General features: G+C 39.9%; 2 protein-coding genes across 7 annotated transcripts in view; one reads left to right on the top strand and one right to left on the bottom strand.

Moving 5' to 3' along the window:
- Window positions 1-8,229, top strand: part of LOC120528471 (zinc finger protein 391-like) — a 102,842-nt gene extending 94,613 nt beyond the window's left edge. For all 6 annotated transcript variants that reach the window (XM_039752638.1, XM_039752640.1, XM_039752636.1 and 3 more), the window contains 2 exons: window positions 2,577-3,121; window positions 7,161-8,229. In XM_039752638.1, coding sequence (XP_039608572.1) covers window positions 2,707-3,121; window positions 7,161-8,050 — 1,305 coding nt within the window. In that variant the 5' untranslated portion in view covers window positions 2,577-2,706 and the 3' untranslated portion in view covers window positions 8,051-8,229. The remainder of the gene's footprint in view (window positions 1-2,576; window positions 3,122-7,160) is intronic.
- The window catches only part of LOC120528477 (zinc finger protein 502-like), a 691,287-nt gene that overhangs the window by 199,449 nt on the left and 466,270 nt on the right, over window positions 1-25,568 (bottom strand). The gene's annotated exons all lie outside the window — the stretch shown is intronic.

Raw genomic sequence — 25,568 nt, 5'->3', positions numbered from 1 at the left:
TCTTGATCACGAGTAAGGGAAGAATGGAGCGAGATCGACAGGCGATCGGTGCGGCATCCGCAGTGATGCGGCTCTGCATCGGTCTGTCGTGGTGAAAAGGAGCTGAGCCGTAAGGCAAAGCTCTCAATTTAGCAGTCGATCTACGCTCCTACCCTCACCTATGGTCATGAGCTATAGGTAGTGACCGAAAGAACGAGATCGCGAATACAAGCGGCTGAAATGAGTTTCCTCCGCAGGGTGTCTGGGCTTTCCCTTAAAGATAGGGTGAGAAGCTCAGTCATCCGGGAGGGGCTCAGAGTAGAGCCGCTGCTCCTCCGCATCGAGAGGAGTCAGATGAGGTGGCTCGGGCATCTGATCAGGATGCCTCCTGGACGCCTCCCTGGTGAGGTGTTCCGGCACGCCCAACCGGGAGGAGGCCCGGGAAGACCCAGGACACGCTGGAGGGACTATGTCTCCGGCTGGCCTGGGAACGCCTTTGGGATTCTCCCGGAAGAGCTGGAAGAAGTGGCTGGGGAGAGGGAAGTCTGGGCCTCTCTGCTTAAGCTGCTGCCCCCGCGACCCGACCTCGGAAAAGCGGAAGAGGATGGATGGATGGTGTTCAATCATTTTAATATACTAGGAAGATTTGTAAAAGTCACTCCTTCAGTCTCTGAGTTCTGCACATTTCCCTTTTTAAATCTAAAATCCATTCTTATGTGTTAATTCCATTATTCTTTCTGTGTTTTCCACATCACAGAAATCAGAGGGCCCTATCCATATAAAATCTTCAACATGGCATGCAAGTATTCCAGTCACGGTGCCATCTTCATCCAGCCAGTAATAAACTGTGGTATCAACTTGTGAAACTTCTCCTCCTGTCTTCAGCGTGATCTCCTTTACTTTATTGTACCAGTGAAGTGCTGTGACTGTGAGACCACACAGACATTTTCTGAGCCTCCAGTTTTCCTGCACTTTTAGCCTCAGTAGGTGGATGAATGTCAGTTTTACGTGTGACAGTAATGCCCATTGTTACCAGACTTGACTTTACTACAAATATTCTCATTAGCGCCAATTCCAATTTAAGCAAAAGTAAGTACCATCCATGCTGTTAATACCAGCTGCCTTTGGTTTGTATCTAAACACTCCGTGTCCAGCAGCTTAAAAGGTCACACAGCATCAGGACAGCCATGTTATATCTACACAGGCAGTTCACTCCATGTCACATCATCACACTTAGGGACCTCATCATCACAGATTTTAATGAGACTTGGACTGCTGATTTGGTCATCTGAGTGACCCATGGAAATAAAATTGCACGTGTCTTGGATCAACAATATAAAGGAGATTTAAGTTCACAAAGCTTGAACACTGTGCCTGAGTATGACTTTGGCTATATATATCTAAATATAAGTGAACAGAAATGGTTTTCATGTCGTTTTAAACTTCTTTTCCAGCTCTGTAGTTAGTGAAAATATTATACTGTCCTAAAAATGAAAATTGAACCTTATTATGAGTGATTATAATATTACAATCTCAATTGCAAAAAAAACATATATTTTAAAATGGGCCAATTTTGTACTAAAGCTACCTTATAAGTTCATGAACATCTCCCGAAAATTTGTTTTTTGATAAAATCTGCAATGATGAGCTCCAAAAGTGTGATGATTTAACTTGGAATTACCCATCAGGAGTATCTCTGCTCCAAATCGATTATCTTATCCACCATAGAACCTGCACTCTCCCTTTGTACAATCTGAATATCCTCATAGATACGATCCTTTTTCTCCTTTAAACACGACATCAAGCCTTTCTATCAGAATAGTCACACCTTCATCTTTGTTCAGGTCTTCTGCTCAAATTGACATCTAAATGCTCTCCCTGTAAGCGACAGTCCAACCCCAAGTGCGAGTTTTTTATTTCTAAGCTCAGTAACCCGTGTCCATATTAAATCTTCATTTTTCCAGCTCTCGTATGCCTTTCTCTTGTCAAATGCAGGCAGGATTCTATAATTATCAGCCATCCTCTACTACGAATGTTAAGCTTAAATAACAACACAACACCTTTGATGTTAGCCACACACTTTTTATTCTTCTCTCCTATAAAACACACCATCATGAGTAACCTCCTACAAACCCACTCTCCTCAAACCCCGAATGTCCTACTCCCAGTCACGATGCAGTCCTGTAATCCCACAAATAGGAGCACATATATAAGATATAGAATATAACAACTTAACAGAATGAAGCTCCTGATGTGCAGTTCAAGTCCAGCGAGGATATCCAACAAAGCCCTAAATATGACGTCTTTAATAGACCTGCCATTGCTGTGTCCAAACATGATGGTGCCGTGTAGATAAAGTGTTGTCATATCTACATGGTGGCACTGAAATGTATGCAAATTCCCTTTAATGAAGGTCTGCAGTGCACTTTGATCACATCTGAATTGTTTGATTTGTAATTTTAAACTGTTGAGGCAGAGGAGGAAATCAAGAAAAATGTGACTTTGACCCAAACCTCATGGAGGGCACTGTGACCCTGAAGTGTGCTGATTATTTTTACTGACTTTATGAAGTTAATTCTACACTTATATTTTCACAGGGCTTTCCCATTTCACATGGCCATACACTGAGGTGTCTAATGGCCTCCAGCTCAGGGCTGTCCATGTGAGAAGTGAATCTGAGAAGAGAAGGGCAGACACTTAAAGAGAGAGAAGAGATTCCCACAGAGCATGGCCTGTGCCAAAGAAGATGGTGTGGATGAAAGAACGGTGGACATTAAAGAAGAGGACTGTGAGCAGCTCACACCAGAGGATGTGCGTGTGAAGCTGGAGGATCACGAAGAAAGAATTTCAGTTTTTAAAGCGGAGGAGGAGTGCAAGGGGGTGACTGTTACCATTAAAGCTGAGGATTTGAATGATTTCTCTGTTGGTCTTGAACTTCAAAAGCATGAAACTGAGGATATTTTCAAGAAAGAGGCCTGTAAAGAATCTCCATCCAGTTTACAGTCCTGGTCCACTAATACGGGACAACTGGCTATGCAGAAGAATTCTGTAGAACTGAAACCAGAGTTATCAGAGTCTGAAGAGAAAATCACCAAGGAAAATGGGAGAGAAGGAGAAGAGTCACCTGGGAGTGTTGGAATAAGTGAGTAATGTTATTAAATATAAAAGAAAGAGAACATTTATAAATTCTAATGGTGGGTGATTTGATGTTTTTAGAAGATTGAAATGAGAGTGGAAAACACGGTTAATCGAACTTGGATATAGAGCACCAGCTCGGGCCCATGATAACAAACAATAGGTTACCTAACAAATGATAAATTAGAAAAACTTGAGTGAATACAGAAAAATCTAAAGTGTTCAGCGCATAACTTGAACATCATGAAGGTTTAACTGAAGCTGTGATGTATGTTAGGCCAACAGTATATTACATTCAATGAAAATATCCAAAGTCATATTTTGTTAAAGACATGTATATTTCTTAAATTGTGTGGCAGTTAAAGCAGAAATGTCCTCAAAATGAAATAAATCAGTACGAATCAAATCCTTACCCCTGTGCACTAAATAAGAGTGAATTTGCTCAAGCCAGTGCTCACCTAATATGTGCCTCATCTTTCTAATGGTAATCTCGTTCACTTTGACGTTAACAGTGACAAGAGCTACCTGTATGAGCCATGATGACATTCTGGGGGTCTCAGGGTCTTCTGTCAGCATCTTGTGTTCTGCTCTCAGCCTAAACTTCCTTGGGCATCATGGCCTGGACAAGTTGGCAGTGGTGTGAAATCTTCACTTGGAGATGATCTTGGGCCCTTCAGTCTCCCACAGTCACATCGGGTCAATTTGGAGTCACCACTCCACTTCACCTGCATGTTTTTGGGGATGAGGAGAAGAACCAATATAACCAAAAATGCCATTCAGAGCCCCTATGTGGAACAACTGTAGGCAGGATTTGACCCCAGGACACTTGAACAATAAAGCAGCTAAGCTAAACACTGTGTCCACTAACACAAGTGGATATATTTGTATGTTTATTTTTTGTCCATGTAAATATCATCACATACATTACAATGAAGAAGAGAAAACCCAAATTCAGACACATTATTGGGTAGGAAGGCTCTGATTGCAGTCTTTAGTGCTGATACTGATCATCCATTCCATTCCATTAGGATCTGCTGGTATCAATAATAATAATATGGTTTTCTGTTTTATCATAATAATAAATGTGTTTCTAGCTATATATAAACTTCACAGTCCATAATAAAAAGCTACAACATACACAAAGAACATTTACCCATAATGCACATATAATGGTACAAAAACAAGCTGAACAAAATAAAAGATATGTCTTAATCATACTCCACATTTCAAATAAAATAAAATGTTTAGTTAGATATTTGTAGCCGTCGAATACGACCAGAATAAAATGAGACCGTCTTGGTGAACGCTTCAGGTTCTTATCTAAGAATATAAGCATCTCTGCATGTTCTGAGGACAGTCTGGTCCTCCTGTCATCCACGACTTGTGCTGCTGTACTGAACAGACCCTCGCTGTCCCCACTCGTATAAGGAGGGCACAGGAAGGATGACGACTTTCATTGGTCCTCCAGAAAGCCAGTGGCCCAGCATCTCTTGTGATATGAGGTTTACAGAGATAAAGATTGACCTCTGATGCTGCTGACTCAAATATCGTTTTTATCTTTATTGACAATTTCTTCATGCATTCTGCAGTTCTGTTGGCGGGGAGTTTCTTTGGATCTATCGGTTGTCGTCTTTCGCTCCCAATGCGTCTGTGTGATCGAGACACCGGCACTAAGCAGGTTATGTGTTTGAGATTTGCAGTCATCTGTGAAATACGTGTCTTTCTACCATTGTTTAATTTAGAGAAAAAAATCATTATGATAATAATATCTGTTACATAATTCATAACTGTATAGTGACTATTCACATAATGCTTATTATGTGTGATTAGTATTACTTTATTTAGGTCTAACAAATAGGCTCATACCATTCTACCTAACAATTTAATAAGAGGGCTGAATACAATTTCTAACAAATCAACATCCACTTGATAATGATTTATATTAATATACCAAGTCGGTAAAACTCTGCATCCATTTCCTCCCATCTTCCTACACATTCACTGAAAGGCTAATAAAAGGGATTTTAGTCACAATAGCTAATGCCTGGTAGATTAATTAATTATACAAATAAATCAGTCAACAAACACTCAGTGGCAGATGGAATCATGAATATAAATGATCTACAATGTGACATCTTCCAGAACTGAACATGGCTGGTTGTCCAGGCTTACGAATTCCACTGTTATTGCTGTCACAGTAAGTCTTTGATGTTCTTGCTGTCAGTATTATAAGGTTGAGTTTTTTAAGTGCTGCCATTATTGGAGGCCGATAGAGAGTAGGCGACTGAGTTAGACTAAGCTTGCTGGTCACCTTGGTCTTTAAACAGCTCGTTATTCACTCCAGTCCCTTTTGTGTTGACTTCTCAGATGCTGAATAAGGATTGTATTGTTGAAAGTGTTAGCAGAGAATCCGCTATCACTGACTTCTTTTTATACATTTATTACAAACCACAAATTTTTATCACTTGTAGGAAGGCAATACAGTAATCCCTCCTCGATCGCGGGGGTTGCGTTCCAGAACTCCCCGCGATAGATGAAAATCCGCGAAGTAGAAACCATATGTTTGTGTAGTTATTTTTATATATTTTAAGCCCTTATAAACTCTCCCACACTGTTAACATTATTAGAGCCTTCTAGACATGAAATAACACCCTTTAGTCAAAAGTTTAACCTGTGCTCCATGACAAGACAGAGATGACAGTTCTTTCTCACAATTAAAAGAATGCAAATATACTCCTCAAAGGAGTGTCTGCATCAGGAACAGAGAATTTCAGAGAGAGAGCGAGCGCTCGCAAAGAAAAGCAAACAATGAAAAAATCAATACGCGTGCTTTTAAGTTTGTCGAAGCACCGCAATAAAGCGGCATTTTTTAGAGGAACGTCCGTATCTTCTAAGCAAACAGCCTCTGTGCAAACAGCCCCTCTGCTCACATCTCCTCCGTCAGGGGTAGAGAATGTTAGAGGTAGAGAGAGAGCGCGAGATTAAAGCAAACAATCAAAAAATCAATGTGTGCTTTTGTGCTTTTAAGTATGCGGAAGCACAGCGATAAAGCGGCATTTCTTAGAGGAGCATCCATATCCACTAGGCAAACGGCCTCTGTGCAAACAGCACCTCTGCTCACATCTCCTCCGTCAGGCGCAGAGAATGTCAGAGAGGGTGAGAGAGAGGCAGAGACAAGCAAACAATCAAGCACCGCGCGGGAATCATATCTTATAGCATTGAGGAGTTTTAGTTAATATGTAATACATGCTCTGATTGGGTAGCTTCTCAGCCATCTACCAATAGCGTCCCTTGTATGAAATCAACTGGGGAAACAAACTGAGGAAGCATGTACTTTAAATTAAAAGACACATTGTCTGCAGAAATCCGCGAACCAGCGAAAAATCCTTGATATATATTTAGATATGCTTACATTTAAAATCCGTGATAGAGTGAAGGCGCGAAAGTCGAAGCGCGATATAGTGAGGTATTACTGTACAACTGTTAGACTGACAAGGCCATGTTTCTGTATTTTGGTAATGTTGGAATTTTGTCTCACATGCTTTTTATCGTTCAAGATCAGATGTCAAGATCAGTTAATTTGCTGATCACCAGTCAAGTCATTTGGAGTGAAGAGCGGCTGATTTTGATTTGTGATCGATTGATCAGATCAGGCCTGTCTTTCAGATATGAGAGAAAGGTGGAGAAATTGAACAGACAGCAGCAGAACATGTAAAGACCACACATGGAGTGGCCAGACCTTAAATGGCACCTCAGTGTGAGGAAGGAACGGCAACCAGTGTGCCACCACTTTACTTGTACTGTTTTATGTATTTTCAAAGGCGGGTAGTGGTTAGGAATTTGTACGTCAAACCTTGAAGTTGCAGATTCAAATTTAGCTATTGACACCATGTGACATCAAGAATGTCACATGACCTGCCTGTGCTCCAGTTGAAAGAACAAGAGAAATGTAACCAATTGTGTCTCAAATGTTGTAAGTCACCTTGGAAAAACATGTTAGGAAAGTAATAATTATAATAATAGTTAAAATGTTTGTGTTATTTCAGAATTGCAGAAGAATGGCAGCTTATCTCCACCTTCATTTGGTCAGCTCTCACTTCAATACAAAGAGAAATGTATGAAGAAATCAGCAAGAGGATCAGAGAACTTGACAGCAGCCTTTTTTCAGTGCAGTTCTCTCCCTACTGCTGGAGTAACACAGACAGAAGCCATCAAAACTGATCGACAAGAAGTGGAGAAAGAACTCCAAATTCATACTGAACAAACAACACATTGTTGCCCTGAATGTGGTAAGTCGATCTCAACGAGAGGCCATCTTCAGAGACACAGAAGAATTCACACTGGAGAAAAATCTCATTGCTGTTCAGAATGTGGTAAGTCTTTTCAAAGCAGAAACGATCTTAAGATGCATAGAAGAAGCCACACAAAAGAAAAACCTCATTGCTGTCCAGAATGTGGTAAGTCTTTCTCATGGAGAAGCCATCTTCAGCACCACAGAAGAATCCACACAGGAGAAAAACCTTATTGTTGTCCAGAATGTGGCAATTTGTTCTCATGTAAAAGTGATCTGAAGAAGCACAGTAGAATCCACACAGGAGAAAAGCCTTATTGTTGTCCAGAATGTGGTAAGTCGTTCTCATTTAGAAGCAATCTTCAGAAACACATGAAAATTCACTTTGGAGAAAAACCCTATTGCTGTCCAGAATGTGGCAAGCGATTCTCATGTCAAACCGTGCTTCGATGCCACAGAAGGATCCACACTAAACCAGTCCACCAGAAGCCGTACACCTGTTCTGAATGTGGTAAAGGATACTCGTCCAGAAGAAGCTTTAGGAGACACACACAAAGTCATATTGGAGTAAAGCCTGTCCCAGAAATGACAAATGATCGTTCCATTGGATCCTCAACCAAAAAAAATAAAGAAAAATCTTCCTAGTTAGTAACGGACTCCAGGTTAAAGTAGTTAATAAGTACATAAGAATAGTGGAGGAATCCCTGAAAGTGGCAAACAGATCGTAGCTGCAAGGTGACCTCAGAGCCACATATGAATTCTATGGAAGAATAATTTTAGTGTAACATAGCATTCATCTTAAAGAAATAGCATAAAGAGTTAATAAATGTGGGAAACCAAACAAAGGTCAAGTGAACAACAAAATGTACACTGAAATATAAGATTTGGTTAAGAAAAACTACTGAGATGGTCAAGTAAATAAAGAATGTACTAGAAGAAAGATTGATGTAATATACACAATGTACTTAAAGATGACTAAAACATCAGCAGATGTACTATAAGCAAGGAGAATTGACAATTGTTATCTGTACTGAAATTTCAAGGGTGGTGGTGCAACTCAAAGGTTTCAGAAGAACCAGAAAATAAAATGACATACTTTTATTTTATATAAATCATTTGGGTGTAAACCAAAGAACCAACCAGAGTAAAATGTATGCATTGATTGACACTACATGTAATTTGACCAGTTTATAAAATGAACCGCTATTGTTTGATATTCTGACCAGTGTGTAACAGACTACTTTTGAAGAATGCTCCCTCCAAGATATTTTGCTGAGGAGTAATTAAAAGATACAATGAACAACTTTTCTCCTGCCTGATTACTGAATTGTCCTGTTAGAGGTGATTCTTACATTAATGTGATGTTAAATTTCGACCACAATTCACACTGGAATACAACACATATTTCACAAACAGCAAGAATCTTCTTCAACAACTTTGAGGTGAAAGAAAAAAACCTCATTGTTGTCCTAAATGTGGTTAACGCTTTTCATACAGTGTGGTCTTCATATTCATAAATGACTGGCCTACTTGTGGTAAGCCTCTTAGCTGTTCTGAATGTTGAAAGTGGTCCTCCTGTATCAGCCGTCCTCAGCAACACATAAGATTTCATGAAGGACTTCAAAATTTTACAGCCAGGATGTCATCCACACAGGGACTGATCATCTCTGCACCAGTGCTGTGACATAAGATGGTGAACAATACAAACACCAGACAACAGAATGAGATAGCAACAGTACTGTGTGGTGATAACAACTTCAACCACAGAACACAACTGAAAAATTTCAATGTAATAATATAAAAATGGCGAAATCAAATCCAATCCACAGTGCAGTGCCAACTATCAGGAGATGCCAATGACAACAAGTGGAATATTTTTGTTTCAGAGCTTTGGAGATGGGGCTTTATCTGAGTAGCCATTAACTTCTACCGTCTCTGGGATGTCATCTGATTGCTGACACCTGGGCTGAGTGCAAACAGCCGTTCTTAACCCTGATAATGAAGAAGTCATTTAGTGACGTCAGCTGACAGCCAATGCTGTCCAATCAGATACTGGGGAGGGACAGTCGAGGAGGACAGGAGACTAAAAAGAGAGCCGTCACATGACAGACCAATGTAGAGGGGCTTTATAAGACTTTTACACTAATTTAGGTTATCATTTATAAACGATAAGAGTCTTTACAAACCAAACACATTCATCAGCTGTGTGTCAAGGGTGAGTCCAAAAGTGGGAATTTAAGAAGATTTAAATACAAATAAAATGAAACATTCAGGGTTTAAAGAGAAATGTTTAAGACCTGAAGAGGGAGTCACAACAGCTTGCTAGGGTTAGCACGGGGGACCACATTTGTGAAGAATATCAATTAATGTGTAGAAGGAATATTATTTAAAATAATAATTTTTTGAGAAATGGGACACTATAATGAATGCAGAACACAATGAAAATGAAATGAACTGATTTTATTGTCTGACATATTAGAGAGAAAGGGAAGACAAAGAAGAAACACACAGGGATCTCTGCTGCCCCAGCTGTTCATTTGATAAATGAACCTAAAAATATAACGGATGTTCCTTTGCTCCATGTCAGTATATTTCTGGGGTGGTGTGTGAAGGACACTGTACTCTGAATGTGTTGGTGGTATTTGTGGATGAACTCCGTATTGTAGTGCTTGATGAAGGTTTGACAAAGTAATCCCTCGTCATCCCATGAGGTTCAGTCAGCTACTGATGAGTGACGCTCCTTGATGCAGTGCCTGTGGTCTGAGGGGTCGGTGGTGCTTTACGCACTGAAATTCCTCTGGTTTCTGAACCATTTAATGATATTACACACCACAGAGGGAGAGATTTACAAATCCCTTCCACTCTTTCTTTAATGAACATTATTTTTAAACATCTCAATCATTTTCTCACTCATGTGATGACAAACTGGAGATCCTCTGCCCATCTTTGCTCCTCAGAGACTCAGCCATTCATGGGTACAAATCACGATTACAATCCCCTGTTTGAAATCCCATCATTATTTAATTATTTGACCTTATTACTCGCCCTAATTTGCCCCCTGTCCCAACTGTTTTTTGAATCTGTTGCAGGCCTGAAATACAGGAATGGATGTATAACAACAAATGAAATGAAGTTGAGCAGACAGAACATGAAATATCTTGGCTTCATACTGTCTGCCATTAAATCAAAGTCAAAGTACATTTAAGAATCTCTGCTTCTCTGTTTTTATATTTGCCTTTTACATCCCATCCCATCTTCTCCTAATTGGAGTTTGTAAACAGTTGACGTCAGAAGTTTCCAGACTCTTGGTGTGAATCCTTTCAAACTCACTTCACCTCCTCAGATTTTATACTCACAAATGGTACATTTGTCTTCTAGTTTAAGACGTCTACATTGTCTGCAGTGAAAGTCATTTCTTCCATCGATGTTCACAGACCTCAGAGTCTTTCACTTTTTATTGACCGTATCCCAATTCCAGTGGGTCACAAGTAGTGGTGGTCTGCTCAATACTGACGCGTCGAGGCCGTGTTGAGCTTTCAAAGCGCAGATGTTTGAAGTGTCGCTTCAAGGCTGTATTATCGTGGGCTTTCCCTCTCCTTACCCTTTACCTCTTTTCTTTAAGGGCCAGTGTGCTCATTAAGTTCGTTTGCGGGTTGGTCTCCTGTCGCACTTTAAGATGAACACACACAGACAGAGACATACGCAGACACACAGACCCTCAGCACACAAGTACCGTATGACAGACGTACACACAGCACGTTATTCGCTGCACTTTACCACACACGAGTGCGCATGAATAACACAAGCACAGTCCACTCTCCCCAGCACTCAGAGAGACTTACTTATCATAGTCACGAACAACGGGCGATATCTCCGATTTATCTCACACCTAAATATCACCTTTAGTCTCCACGAATATATTCAGACATACAAAGGCTCAACATCCCCGCCTATCGGCCATTTATCACATGTTTGACTTTAACGCACTCTTCATTACTGGACTGAGCTCTTCGTCCGCAGCTCGATAAACCTGGCAGTTTGGATCATATGGCACTTCACACTGCGCCAGGCGCTCTTCACAAATTACTTTATTACCTCAATCACTCTGGATATGAAGACTATGAAACTTAAAGATGTCACGATGAATGTCCAGGGCGGCATTGATCAAGCACTCGAAGTTGTTCATGAGATGCTTGGCTGATGATCAGATGAAAACGGTGGCACGTGGCTGGTGCCCTCTGCTGATATCTATCCTCTTCCTCTTCAGCTTATGAGATTAGGACTATCTATACTAATAAAAGGCAAAGCCCTCACTGACTCACTGACTCACTCACTGACTGACTCCTCACTAATTCTCCAACTTCCCGTGTAGGTAGAAGGCTGAAATTTGGCAGGCTTATTCCTTACAGCTTACTTACAAAAGATAAGCAGGTTTCATTTTGAAATTCGATGCGTAACGGTCATAACAGTCGACAACGTTCGCCATGTTGAACTTTCTTATTTATGGCCCCATCTTCACGAAATTTGGTAGGCAGCTTCCCTGCACTAACCGAAACCAATGTACGTATTTATTTCGGTTATGATGCCACTATCGGCAGCCATATTGAACTTTCCAACATCACTAATTCTCCAACTTTCTATGTAGGTAGAAGGCTGACCCCATCTTCACGATGACGTCACTGTCGGCCGCCTTATTGAACTTTCCAGTGATCTTTGTTACTTATGGGCCCATCTTCAAGAAATTTGGTACACGGGTTCCCAACGCTAACTGAATCCTACTTACATACATATATACGTCCATATCCTGCAGCTCGGTCACCGTGTGAGGCGGCGTTGGGTCCCCCATCCCAACGCCTCCCACGTTGTTGGCTGCCTGCCTATATAAGGCCGTCTGTCGCTCCAGTCTCTACATTCCCTTCCTTGCTTCGCCACGGGATTCACGTCTCCCTGCTGATAACTACAGCCTTTTTATTTAATCCACGGCTTCTCCGCTGTTTTATTGTTCATTTATTACGATTATAGTTATTGTGTAGGTATTTTAGACTTACTTTACATTGTACAGGTACCCATTTCCTTTATTGTTCCAACCGTACCCCCATTAACATGTCTATCGAGGTGATCACCATCGATCAAAGAACTGTCACTTACCGAGTGGTTTCCATGCCCGGAGATACCACCTGCCTTTTCCATTCTTTTTGTTACATATTGCACGGCCATATCAGGCTCACTCTTGATATCCATTGTGTCTTATGTATTCAATGACTGGGACAGGTTCAAGGTGTGGACTGATGACGGTACAGGAGATAATTAGACTACACAGGAGCACTAGAAGAGTGAAATCCTTAAGCCCTTCACCTCTGGATCTGCATGTGAGTTGATGGCTGCCACTGAATTGTTCAGTTGTCGCTTTCAAGTGTACTGAAATGGCCAAATATTTTACACATTTCGACAACCTGCCAATGCCTCTTAAACATCTTAGATTCACAGGTGACGATTTCAGTAGTGGACACTTTGATGTTTATGAATGTTTAAACTCTCAAAAGCTGGATGAGAAGTTATCGATGAAACTGCTTGTATACTTACAACGCTTGACAGATACCGAATGTCACTTCAACACAAGTCCTACAAATACTGTCGTCATTGAAACAAACCATGAAACTCAAACTGATTATGACAGCAGCAATCCAAGCTGTGAGATTTGAGACAAGATTACTGTTCACATGGCCAACTGTACGTTGCATGCTCAAGAGTAAGCTCAGCGCACAGCTTGGTCATGTTACAACCGGAGGACCGAACTGACAACATGGTATACAAAGAGATCCTCAACAAATAATTATTGGTATATTTTCCCTCAGTTTAAAAAGGTTTAATTTTCTTCTTAATAAAATTTTAAGGCAGTACTTCGTCGCTGCGAAGCGCGGGTATTTTGCTAGTTCATTATAAAATTCAATGGGAGTTTCTCAACACGTGATTGTAAAATACACCTGACTGGCTGGCTGTCAAAATGATGGATGACTTCGCTCAGACTCTTTTATCTTGTTTAACAATCTCCTCTCTCAAGATGTAATTTCCAGTCCCATAGCATCTCCTTCTGTTCACAGTTTGTAAAGTAATCAGCCACAGCTTGGACCTCAGCATGTCTTCATCTCCCAAGCTGTACATCAATGTAGTCCTGGTGCCTTTCACTCCACAGGCCATCAGATCATCAATACAGCTGGAGGGTCTCCTGAATTCCTGCTCAGCTCAAACAGATGGCACTGTGATGGGTACAATTCAGGAGAACAGACTGACTTTGATGTTTACCGTCCATGGCAGTGCCCTGTGTTTAAGGTCATCTGTTTAGTCTTGAGCTAAATATCATGAAGATAAAGAACACAATTTACAGACTTTACACACCACAACAGAGGCTCATTTCAAATGTCACGTGATCCTGAGGGACACTGGCACCATGACGTCACTGGCATCACCACAGCTGCTGCGACACCAGCACTCACGCAAGGCTCTGGGCATTGTCAAGAAAGAAAGAAAGAAAGTTTTGGAGTTTTCAGTATACCTTTTATTACTTTTAATGTCTTTTAGAGTAAAGCGTTTCCTAAGAGAGTAAATTTAAATAATAATAAAAAGACAAGCATAAAAAAATCAATAACCTCAAGTTTACAAAACAATTCCTAAAATATAACAAAGTTTAAAGAAAACACAAACTCATTTAAAGCAGAAACGAAACCTAAAATGAAACATCACAGCTGACTTCAGTCCTCAATGCTCTTCAACTTCTTGTGATGTTCATGAGTGTCAAATTCACCATTTAATGTTCATCTTTATCAGTAACTGAACATCTCAGTAGTGTGGGGGGTCAGGCTGAAGTGGGCATACGAGGGCACAGCAGACACACAGGGGCACACAGGACACATGAAAGAGCGCAGACACTCAGATGTGCAATGGAGAGCACTGCTCAGGTCTAAATGATCGATTTCACTGCTAGACTTACAAATCAAATATTCAATCCAAATCAACATCTTATTTGTTACTCACCCCATTGTCTTGAGAATTAAAAAGAATATTCTGACTTTTCCAGCGCTATTAAGAAATGGATCATCAATACGGAGTGTTATATCTTCAGATCAGACAACACAGGAGATGTGACCAGAGGTGGTGACAAGTCAGAAGGTCACAGAGGAGCAGATTTGACAAATGTCAGTCATCCTTATTGTTTATTCACCAAACACCATTGGGAGTTTGTTTTAGAAAATGTAATTAATTATTAGATTTGTATTTTGTAAATACATAACGAGTATTAAAAAGATTAATTAAAGTAAATGTTCTTTTCCAATAGAGAATCTTCCATAACCTGACAAAGCTGCACTGTCCTTAAAGGTAATGACAATATAAAGAAATCTGAACTAAATATCCATTTGATCAAACCCAAATCTTTCCTCCCCCTCAGCCTTGCCATTCATTTAATATTGAGAGTGGCCACTAGAGGGGGCACCTGTCAGCTCTGAAGGTCATGTGACTGTGTGACGTGTCACCCTTATTTTACTCTTAATTCATTTAAATCTTAATTAGTTTTAGATATAATATTTAAAGTTCAGGTGTTTTATTCTTGTGTTTTTACTTTATTCTTATTTCTTTTACACTGCACTGTATTCTTTCCTCCCCCCTTCACTGCCGACCTTTCCCATGTGTGTAATATGGTGGGGCCCCTCACATGTCACCTTCTTGTTCCCATCAGACAGACGGAGGTCTCCGTTTGCCGTGTTGATGTCCAGTGTGAGGGGACAGAAGTCTGAAAGGAGAGAAAAGAGAACGAGTGAGGAAATCTGGGAGTGTGTAACGGGACTGGGGGCGGAGCATAACACAGACAATTAACAAGAACCAATCAGGAGCTGCGCTTACCAGACACTAATAGTAAAGAGCTCATCTGATTGGACAGAATCTGTAGGGATTAAAAATAAAATCATAAAAAGACGGCAAAAGACAGCAAAGAGAAAGGCAGGCAAGTTAAACATTTGGAAGTCGTTTGAGTCATCGGAAATTATTATAAACACCATAAGGTTACAGTTGAGGTCAAAGGTCTAGTGGACTGTCCATGACCACTGGCTTTATTAAAATTACACTTTTTATTGTCAAAGTACTGTAAATTTAAAGTTAATTTAAAAGTTAAATTAATTTAAAATCAATCCACTGCCATACTTCACAGACACATAAAATATTTCAGTAGAAGTTGCCAAACTGCATTTGCTTTTTTAAAAAATCTATCTATCTATCTATCTATCTATCTATCTATCTATCTATCTATCTATCTATCTATCTATCTATCTATCTATCTATCTATCTATCTATCTATCTATCTATCTATCTATCATCTAGTGCCTTTCCCATCTGTCATTGTCTCTCTCTTTCTTTCTTTAGTGTGTTTCTTGTCATCTCTTATTATTATTTGACTGCCCTCACCACAATACCGCCCTTGTTCGCCCATATCAAAAACCGCCACTGGATGCATGCTGATATGTGCCAGCTGTATGCCAGCATGCGATTACAGCATAGTTGCCACATGTGGATGATCCATCCCAGTCTTTGAAAAATGAAACCAAACACACAAAAATGCAACACATGATTACTCCGTTAACCCTGCCGCAGCGCCAAAATGTATTATCGTGGTATTTCCCTCGACTTGCCCTTTACCTGTTTTCTTTTTTTCACATCTTCACGCCCCCCTTTTTGTTACTATATCTTGAAATGATATACTGTACATTTTGAAATATCTGAAATGTATTTTAAGATATCTTAAATACATTTCGAGATATCTTAAAATAACTTCCTGTGCATTTCAAGATATCTCAAATACATTTTGAGATATCTCGAAATCACTTCCTGTAACATTTCCTATTCTTTCAATGGGACTACCTGTCTATTTCGAGATATCTCAAAATGTATTTGAGATATTTTGAAATGCACATGAAGTTATTTTAAGATATCTCGAAATGTATTTGTGATATCTTAAAATGTGCAGGAAGTTATGTTGAGATATCTGAAAATGCATTTCAGATATCTCAAAATAAATTTGAGATATCTTAAAATGATTGGGAAGTCATTTTAGGATATCTCAAAAAATAATTAAGATATCTCAAAAAACATTCAAGATAACTTAAAATTCACTGTTGTTTGAGATATCTAAAATACATTTTTAGATATCTCAAATTAATTTCATGATATCTTAAAATGGGTCTCTGCTCCATTTCAGATATCTAACAATGTGTTTCCAGATATCTCCAATTGTATTTCAAGATATCTAAAATGCATTTTAAGATATCTTTAAAAGGACACTCAATTATTTCCAGATATCTCAAAACAGCTTCCTGTCTATTTTCAGATATCTCAACATCACTTCCTGCTCATTTCAAGATATCTCAAATACATTTTAAGATACCTTATAATAAACAAGAAGTCCCATTGAAATAATACGTTTTACAGGAAATGATTTTGAGATATCTTGAAATACAGACACAATTATTTTGAGATATTTAAAAATGTATTTGAAATATCTTAAAATGTGCAGGAAATTATTTTAAGATATCTCAAAGTGAGTTTCAGATATCTTAACAAGTAAATTACATTTTAAGATAGCTCAAATTTATTTTGAGATATCTCTAAATGTTAATTCGGCTTGCCATAACGTGATGGTGTGCTGGGAAGGCAGCATAAAGAAGAGAGACAAACTGGTGTGGAAGGCAGGCTCTACTGTAGGCACAGAGCTGGACAGTTTGACATCCGTGGCAGAGCGACGGGCGCTGAGCAGACTCCTGTCTTGGAGAATCCACTGCATCCACTGAACAGGATCATCTCCAGACAGAGGAGCAGCTTCAGAGACAGACTGCTGTCACCGTCCTGCTCCACTGACAGACTGAGGAGACCCCACACTATGCGACTCTTCAATTCCACCATGGGGGTAAACGTTAATATTATTCAAAGTTATTGTCTGTTATACCTGCATTTTTATTACTTTTTAATTTAATATTGTTTTTTTGTTTGTATCAGTATGCTGCTGCTGGAGTATGTGAATTTCCCCTTGGGATTATTAGAGTTTCTATCTATCTATCTATCTATCTATCTATCTATCTATCTATCTATCTATCTATCTATCTATCTATCTATCTATCTATCTATCTATCTATCTATCTATCTATCTATCATCTAGTGCCTTTCCCATCTGTCATTGTCTCTCTCTTTCTTTCTTCAGTGTGTTTCTTGTCATCTCTTATTATTATTTGACTGTCATTCTTATCCAAGGTGACTCCCATCATCTGAGATTCCATTGTTTCCTTTTCTTTTCTTTGTCCAATTGTAGCCCAGGCATGTGAAGTGACTTGCTCAGGTCATACAGTGGTGTCAGTAGTGGGATTTGAACCCACAACCTCAGAGTTTGAAGTCCAAAGTCTTCACCACCACACCGCACTGCATTCCTCCTTTATCTATTATATAGCGCCTTTCATGTATATCTACCTATTATAGTGCCTTTCACGTCTGTCTACTGTATTTGCCTTTAACTCCTTTTCCTATTTGTCATTTTCTCTCTCAGTGTTATAATGTCTGTCCTATTATTTATTACTTTAGTGCTCTTCTCATCTTTCTCTTATATAGTGCCTTTCATATTTTTGTGTCACATTCTGTCTTTCTCATTTCTCTGTCCATCTATCACATCATTTCTTTCCCATCTCTTACAGTATATAGTGACTTTAATATCTCTATATTATATAGCGCCTTTCACGTCTGTCTCTCTACTGTTTCTATCACTGACCTGCCCCCAGTAGTTTTGGTTCCCTTCCAATTTTTAAACACAAATCCCACTTTTCAGTCCAATAAGTGTAAACTGACCCCAGTGACTGTCACCCGCCATTCTTATTCCACACAGCAGACTCTTTCTTTGTATTTCGACTTCACAGATTATTTGAAACAATAAATTAAATTCCGATGGCTCACACAAAGTGATTCAGACCCTCACCTCATGTTCTGTCGCTCATTATTTGGAGGTAATAACTGCCATCAAGCCCTTCCTGTGGCTCTAGATGAGACTTCTACTCCTCTCACTGCCCACCCGGCCCATTCGTCTTGATGTCTGATGGCCTTTTTCTCCCAGCTGTGACGTTCAGCTCTTTCCATGGATGTTGACTTGGATTCAGTTCAGGGCTCATAGCAGACACTTCACAACATTCCAATGTCTTTTTTTCCACTATTCTTGGTGGTCATAGCTTTTGTCCTTTGATCTCAAAGATCCGCCTGAGTCTCTCTTGATGTTTACTAGTTTTTTTCTCCTCTATTTAAACTCTCCTTCTATTGAATCTGTGGTCAGCTTTTCTCTGGTGGTCTCATCAGGGAGGTGGGCTACAGTCCTGTAGACCCTCAAACATCTTGAGAATATTAGCAGCTGTGCTCACTGGAACAAGAAGCTCTTTGGAGGTGGTCTTGTACTCTTCACCTTGACCACCCTTGACTGTGACCTTCTTCATCTCCTTTTCTTCTCTTGTCCTCGTTCAGTGTGAGGCACACAATGACACAACACAGCAGAGTGAGGACTTGACTGAGTGACTGGAGACCCTGGTGACACTCAATAGAGGAATCAGTCAGCTGAAGATGTCACCACAGTCCAGTGAGGTCTTTGAACTTCTAAGGACCCCTAATAATTATCTCCCTGCCATTTTCATTTGTTTTAATGTTTAAAATTTGTGAAGTCGAGAACTCAAAGCAAAGTGTCTGCTCAGTGGAGTAAAGAATGGAGGATGGCAAGGACTTTTGTCAGCTTTAACTTATTTCACATACAGTTGTGCTTCATTTTTAAAGCAACACTTTTATCTGTGTCTGTATATACAGCTGTGTGAATAAGTAAGTGCACCCCATGATGTGGAGTTTATTTTTCCCTTTTTAAACATTTATGGAAACATCAAGACTCGGGTTCAACAGACGGCTTTGGTGATTTACTTCTTGAGTCTCTCTGTCCCACAATGCACCAGTCACGGAACTCCCATCACTCTCAGCCCCTCAGTCACACAACACTCAGACTTTCATATCCTAAGCCTATCCTGGTCTATTAAAACTTCAATGATTTTTATTGTGATGATCCATTCAGTCAAAGCACAAACTCACATTTTAAAAAGTCGTCTCTGCTCTGAGGTTTAGGAGGCTGGAGGGCGAAAACTGGAGCTTCATGAGCTGAAAATAAAAAGAAAAGAGAAGAAGAATGGAAACTGTGAAGATGGCATTGTGGGATCTTAGTTTAGTTCTTAAAAAACATTTCATAATTGAGCTACAGTTACAATATAACAAATATGAAGTACGTAAGAAATTAGGTGAAACGTAATTTAGAATATTCTGTCAGACGTGCTCATGGCAGACGATACAAACGCTTATCTGTTTGTAATTCCATGCCGTAGTAAGGGCTGATGTCACCTCCGGGCCATTGTCCCTTGTCCCTATCCCTTCTTGCCCGTCTTCTTCTTAATGGGCGCTGCCACCATTTTGTACCCTTATGTTATTATTTTGAGTTTACCATTTACCAACTGTTTTTTATCTTTTTCCATCAATTTATATGGAGTTTGCTTCTTAAGGTGCCCCAGATCTTTATCTTCTCTTCGTCCTTATTTACAAATCATATTAAAAATAAGTTTGCAGATAATCAGAGCATATTTGGACCCCTTCACTTTTTTAATTTGACATTTTTGCTCTTCAATCTACACTCAGTAACTCATAATGACAAAGTCAGCACAAGTTCTCAGAAAGGTCTGCAAATTTATTACAAATACATAACTGAAACTTCTCCTTCCCTGAAGTATTCAGACACTTAATTCAGGTGTTTCTGGAAGCCCCTTTAGTGGTCTTCATGACTCAGTGTCACTACCAGCTTCACAGTCCTGGGTTTGGCCAGTTGATCCCATTCTTCCTGGCAGATCCTCTCAAACTCCATTAGATTTCAAGAGAAGTTTCTGTGACCTGCCATCTTCAGATTTATCCACACATGTCCCATGGGTTTTGGACATTGGCTCGGTGACTCAAGGACACTCTGAGATTTGTCACAAAGCCACTCCAGAGTTGCCTTGGCTGCAATCTTCAGTTCTCAGTTTCAGGTCACAGGTTCTCTTTAAGGTCCTCTCTGTATTTGATTGCACTTCTCCTCCCCTCAGTTCTGACCTGTCACTCTGTCCCCATAGCCTGATGCTGTCATCACCATCTTCACTGTAGAGATGGCATTAGACGGGTGGTGAACAGTGCCTGGTCCTCTCCAGACATCCTGCTTGGACTTCTGTCTAAAGAGTTCAATGTTTGTCTCATCAGATCATAGACTCTTTCCCTTTATGCTCTCAGGCTGTCATATGTCTTTTACTCGAGAGTATTTTCTGCCTGGCCACGCCCATAGATGCATGATTTTTGGAGCGCTGCTGAGATGGCCGTCCTTCCTACAGTTTCTCCCACATCAGCAGAGGACTGCTAAAGTTTTGTTGTAGTGACCATTAGATGTTTGATCATCTTCCTGGCTAAGGCCCTTCTTGTCCAGTCCCTCAGACTTTCCGTCTCTAGAAAGTGTGCTGGTGGCTCCAAACTTCTTGATGCTGCCATGCTCCTGGGAACACTCAAACTTTTACAAATGGCTTTATCCCCTTGCTCTGATGTTTGCCTCACCACAATTTGATGACGGGGGTCTATAGAGGGTCCCTTGAACTCCATGGTTTGGCTTTTGTCCTGGCATACAATGTCATAAACATACTCTATTGATACATATTGGCAAGCAGGTACAGTTTGGTGACATCTTCAGGGCTCTGTCTAATTAGGAAGAACCACCCTGTGTCAAGAGGGTGCTGCTCCTGCTAATGTCATCACTTCAGTGAGTTCACAGGCCACAACTCAAGTGACGTCACTTCCATAGCCCGCTAATTAAGCTCCGCCTCTTCAGGTGCACCACTATAAAATGTCAACAGAAATGGGTGTTCATTACAGATCTGTGACTGAGGAAGACGGAGCTCCAACTCAGGGTGACTTTATAACTTGACAGTCTTTCATTGCAGCAGACACCATCATTGTGCTCCGTCATATGCTTTTTATTTTATCTTCATCATTAAACTGGGTATTTCAGGGTGGTACCCCAACACTTTGTGCCCACACTCTCTTCTTATGTTCACACTACATATATCCTGTAGGGCGGCACGATGGCGCATTGGTAGTACTGCTACCTAACAGTAAGAAGACCAGGGTTCATATTCAGGGTCCACCCTGCATGGAGTTTGCATGTTCTCCCTGTCTGTGTGGGTTTCCTCCAGCTGTCCAGTTTCCTCCCATAATCCACAGACATGCAAGTTAGGTGAACTGGTGACACTGAATTGGCCCTAGTGTATGTGCCAGGGGTGCGTTTGTGTGTGTGTGTGTGTGTGTGTGTATGTCCTTTGATGGGCTGGCACCTTGTTCCTGTCATGCGCTGTATGCTAGCTGTGATTGGCGCCAGCAGACCACCAACACCCTCCTCAGGACTAAACAAGTTTGAAAATGACAGACTGACATATGCAGTATACGTCTGTTGTGGTGGACGGCCAGGATGGACTCTGTGCCCTGGCCTGCTTGAACTGACCTTGTGTTTAAACAATTCGCTATCTTTATGTGGAAACATAAGTAATTCTTAATTTCTGAAGTGCGCTTTACCATTGAACTTCTCACTGTGCTCTGAGGCTGCACTCAGTCAAATGTCCAGGTGGTCCTCAAGCCATCAGTCCTGCAATTTGCTTATCTTCACCACCACAATATATCAAATTAAATGCTTTTGGTGTGTAAACTTCTTTTAAATGTCGGTGGGAGACATGACCTCTGAGCAAAAAACAGAAGGCATATAAAACAGGAGAGCCCAGAGGGAGCACAGCTGAAAATGGATGAACGTGGACTCCATCCAGCAGAATGGAATGGACACCGAAGACAGCAGGAGCAGATTGAGATGTTCTGATATTATAAAGCACTGACGCTGAGCTCAATTTGATTCTATTAACGTCTTCTCTGTTCTCAAATTAACAATTCATTTGTGCACCGAGCCGGCTTAGCCATTTTAAAAAACATTTCTCTTGATTAATCTTAAGGTGAGGAAAGCAAAGAAAATAAAAAGAATCCCAAAGTCAAATGAAAAAAGCAGATTTTAAAGAGAGTATATGGAAAGAGTATAAGCAATATAATATTTCAACTTAACATTCCAAAACATCTGATTAAAAGCAGATGTTTATTTTGAGAGTCTGTTATAACTCAGTCATGGTGAAAGGCACTATATAATGAAAAATCCTTAACAGTAAAGGCTGACGGTTTAGTGTTAAAGAGCCGGTCATCTTCATGCATTTCACCTCTTAATGTTCTCTTATTGTCACTCTGGTCCTCCTCAATAACAAACTCAATGTCACCAGACCCTCACACTAACCTGATGGAGTCCTTGTTATGATGACCCACCAGCTGATCTTCTCCACACTCTTTGTCTGACCTGACAGCTCCTTTCTCAGGTCCTCAAATGAGAAATCAGCGGTGACAGTGAAGCTCAGTGAGTCTCCATCAGCAGGAAGGACACAGCGAGATGAGAAAGTCTGCATCAGGAGAGAAGAGGGGACAAGATTTCAGAAAGGAGACATTAAAAAGTAAGTAATGCTGATAAGAGGGGGCTCATCTGAATTAAGGATCAGTGTGGTGGGCAGTCAGCGTGGGTTTAGATGGTGAGAACGCCTGTCAAAGACTTGTTGGTTATTTATGAGAGAATATTTGGTGGAGTGTAGTGGGGCATCAGAGGTTATCAACCTTAACCTTCACATAGAACTCAATGAGATGCGAGTCAAGATAAAGGGATTGTCAGGTGGGTGCAGAATTGACTTGGCACACAAAACAAGGCATTGAGATTTTTATGGTTCTGAGACAAAGTTAATTTAACTAAATGTAAAGACTAACACATTTAGGGAGAAAGGTCATAAATATGATTATGCAATTGAAGGTCTGCAGCTCAGAAGTGAGGAAATCTTGTGAGCCTTTGTGTCCTCATCATCAACCACATAAAGTAGAGAAAGCTAAGTGGACGCTGAGTTATGTAATGCACACCATTTGTGAAGTGAAAATCATGAAGAGAATCTCCATAACCTGTGCGAAACACCGTCAACATCAGGACTATTGTGCGTAGTGAGAGATTAAAGCACACAAGAAAAATGAAAGACGAGACTGGACTGTGGGGCGTTGAGCTGTGACGAAATGCTGAAGGATTTGAATTTCATCAGTTTAAGGATGGAGACACCAGAAGGTGGCATTGGAAAAGAGTTGGCACCATTTTTTATTAGATGGCATTTTTTAAATTTCATGAAAATTCATATTGTCACACAAACATCTGCATATGAATCTGCCTGTCTTGCTCATGGAGGTAAGAACTTTAAGATTGTAAACAGAAAATTGAAAATGTTAAGAAAATGTGAAAAGATACTCTGTGCTGAGCTGAATGGCCTGTTCTTGTCATGTTGTACAAACACCTCAGATCTTTAAAATTTCACTCTAAATGTCCTCAGGTCCTACACTCCCCAGTCTGATCAGACTCCCTGTGAAGTGTCACTCTCACCTGCAGGAAGTGGACGTGGTCCTTGGTCTCTGAAAGCTCCTTCAGCTCAGCTTCTCTCCTCTTCAGCTCATCAATCTCCTTCTCCTGTTGCTCCATGACTCCTTCAGCCTTCTCCGTTTCTCTCTTTTCTTGTTCTCTCAGTTCAGTTTCCTGTGGGCTTCCTCAATGCACTGTATCAGAGCAGTGAAGCTCTTCTCGTTTTCTTTAATCTCTCTTTGCACTGACATTTTCACAACACATTTGTTTGACATTTCATGACACAACTTAGATTTGATTTAACAAACAGGAATGACAAAAAAGATTAGATAGATAGATAGATAGATAGATAGATAGATAGATAGATAGATAGATAGATAGATAGATAGATAGATAGATAGATAGATAGATAGATAGATAGATAGATAGATAGATAGATAGATAGAAACTCTAATAATCCCAAGGGGAAATTCACATACTCCAGCAGCAGCATACTGATACAAACAAAAAAACAATATTAAATTAAAAAGTAATAAAAATGCAGGTATAACAGACAATAACTTTGAATAATATTAACGTTTACCCCCATGGTGGAATTGAAGAGTCGCATAGTGTGGGGTCTCCTCAGTCTGTCAGTGGAGCAGGACGGTGACAGCAGTCTGTCGCTGAAGCTGCTCCTCTGTCTGGAGATGATCCTGTTCAGTGGATGCAGTGGATTCTCCAAGACAGGAGTCTGCTCAGCGCCCGTCGCTCTGCCACAGATGTCAAACTGTCCAGCTCTGTGCCTACAGTAGAGCCTGCCTTCCACACCAGTTTGTCTCTCTTCTTTATGCTGCCTTCCCAGCACACCATCACGTTATGGCAAGCCGAATTAACATTTAGAGATATCTCAAAATAAATTTGAGCTATCTTAAAATGTAATTTACTTGTTAAGATATCTGAAACTCACTTTGAGATATCTTAAAATAATTTCCTGCACATTTTAAGATATTTCAAATACATTTTTAAATATCTCAAAATAATTGTGTCTGTATTTCAAGATATCTCAAAATCATTTCCTGTAAAACGTATTATTTCAATGGGACTTCTTGTTTATTATAAGGTATCTTAAAATGTATTTGAGATATCTTGAAATGAGCAGGAAGTGATGTTGAGATATCTGAAAATAGACAGGAAGCTGTTTTGAGATATCTGGAAATAATTGAGTGTCCTTTTAAAGATATCTTAAAATGCATTTTAGATATCTTGAAATACAATTGGAGATATCTGGAAACACATTGTTAGATATCTGAAATGGAGCAGAGACCCATTTTAAGATATCATGAAATTAATTTGAGATATCTAAAAATGTATTTTAGATATCTCAAACAACAGTGAATTTTAAGTTATCTTGAATGTTTTTTGAGATATCTTAATTATTTTTTGAGATATCCTAAAATGACTTCCCAATCATTTTAAGATATCTCAAATTTATTTTGAGATATCTGAAATGCATTTTCAGATATCTCAACATAACTTCCTGCACATTTTAAGATATCACAAATACATTTCGAGATATCTTAAAATAACTTCATGTGCATTTCA

Source organism: Polypterus senegalus, chromosome 4 (assembly GCF_016835505.1).
Source record: "Polypterus senegalus isolate Bchr_013 chromosome 4, ASM1683550v1, whole genome shotgun sequence".
Classification (NCBI taxonomy): Eukaryota; Metazoa; Chordata; class Cladistia; order Polypteriformes; family Polypteridae; genus Polypterus; species Polypterus senegalus.
The sequence above is the reverse complement of the archived record's forward strand: the minus strand, read 5'-3'. Positions and strand labels throughout refer to the sequence as shown.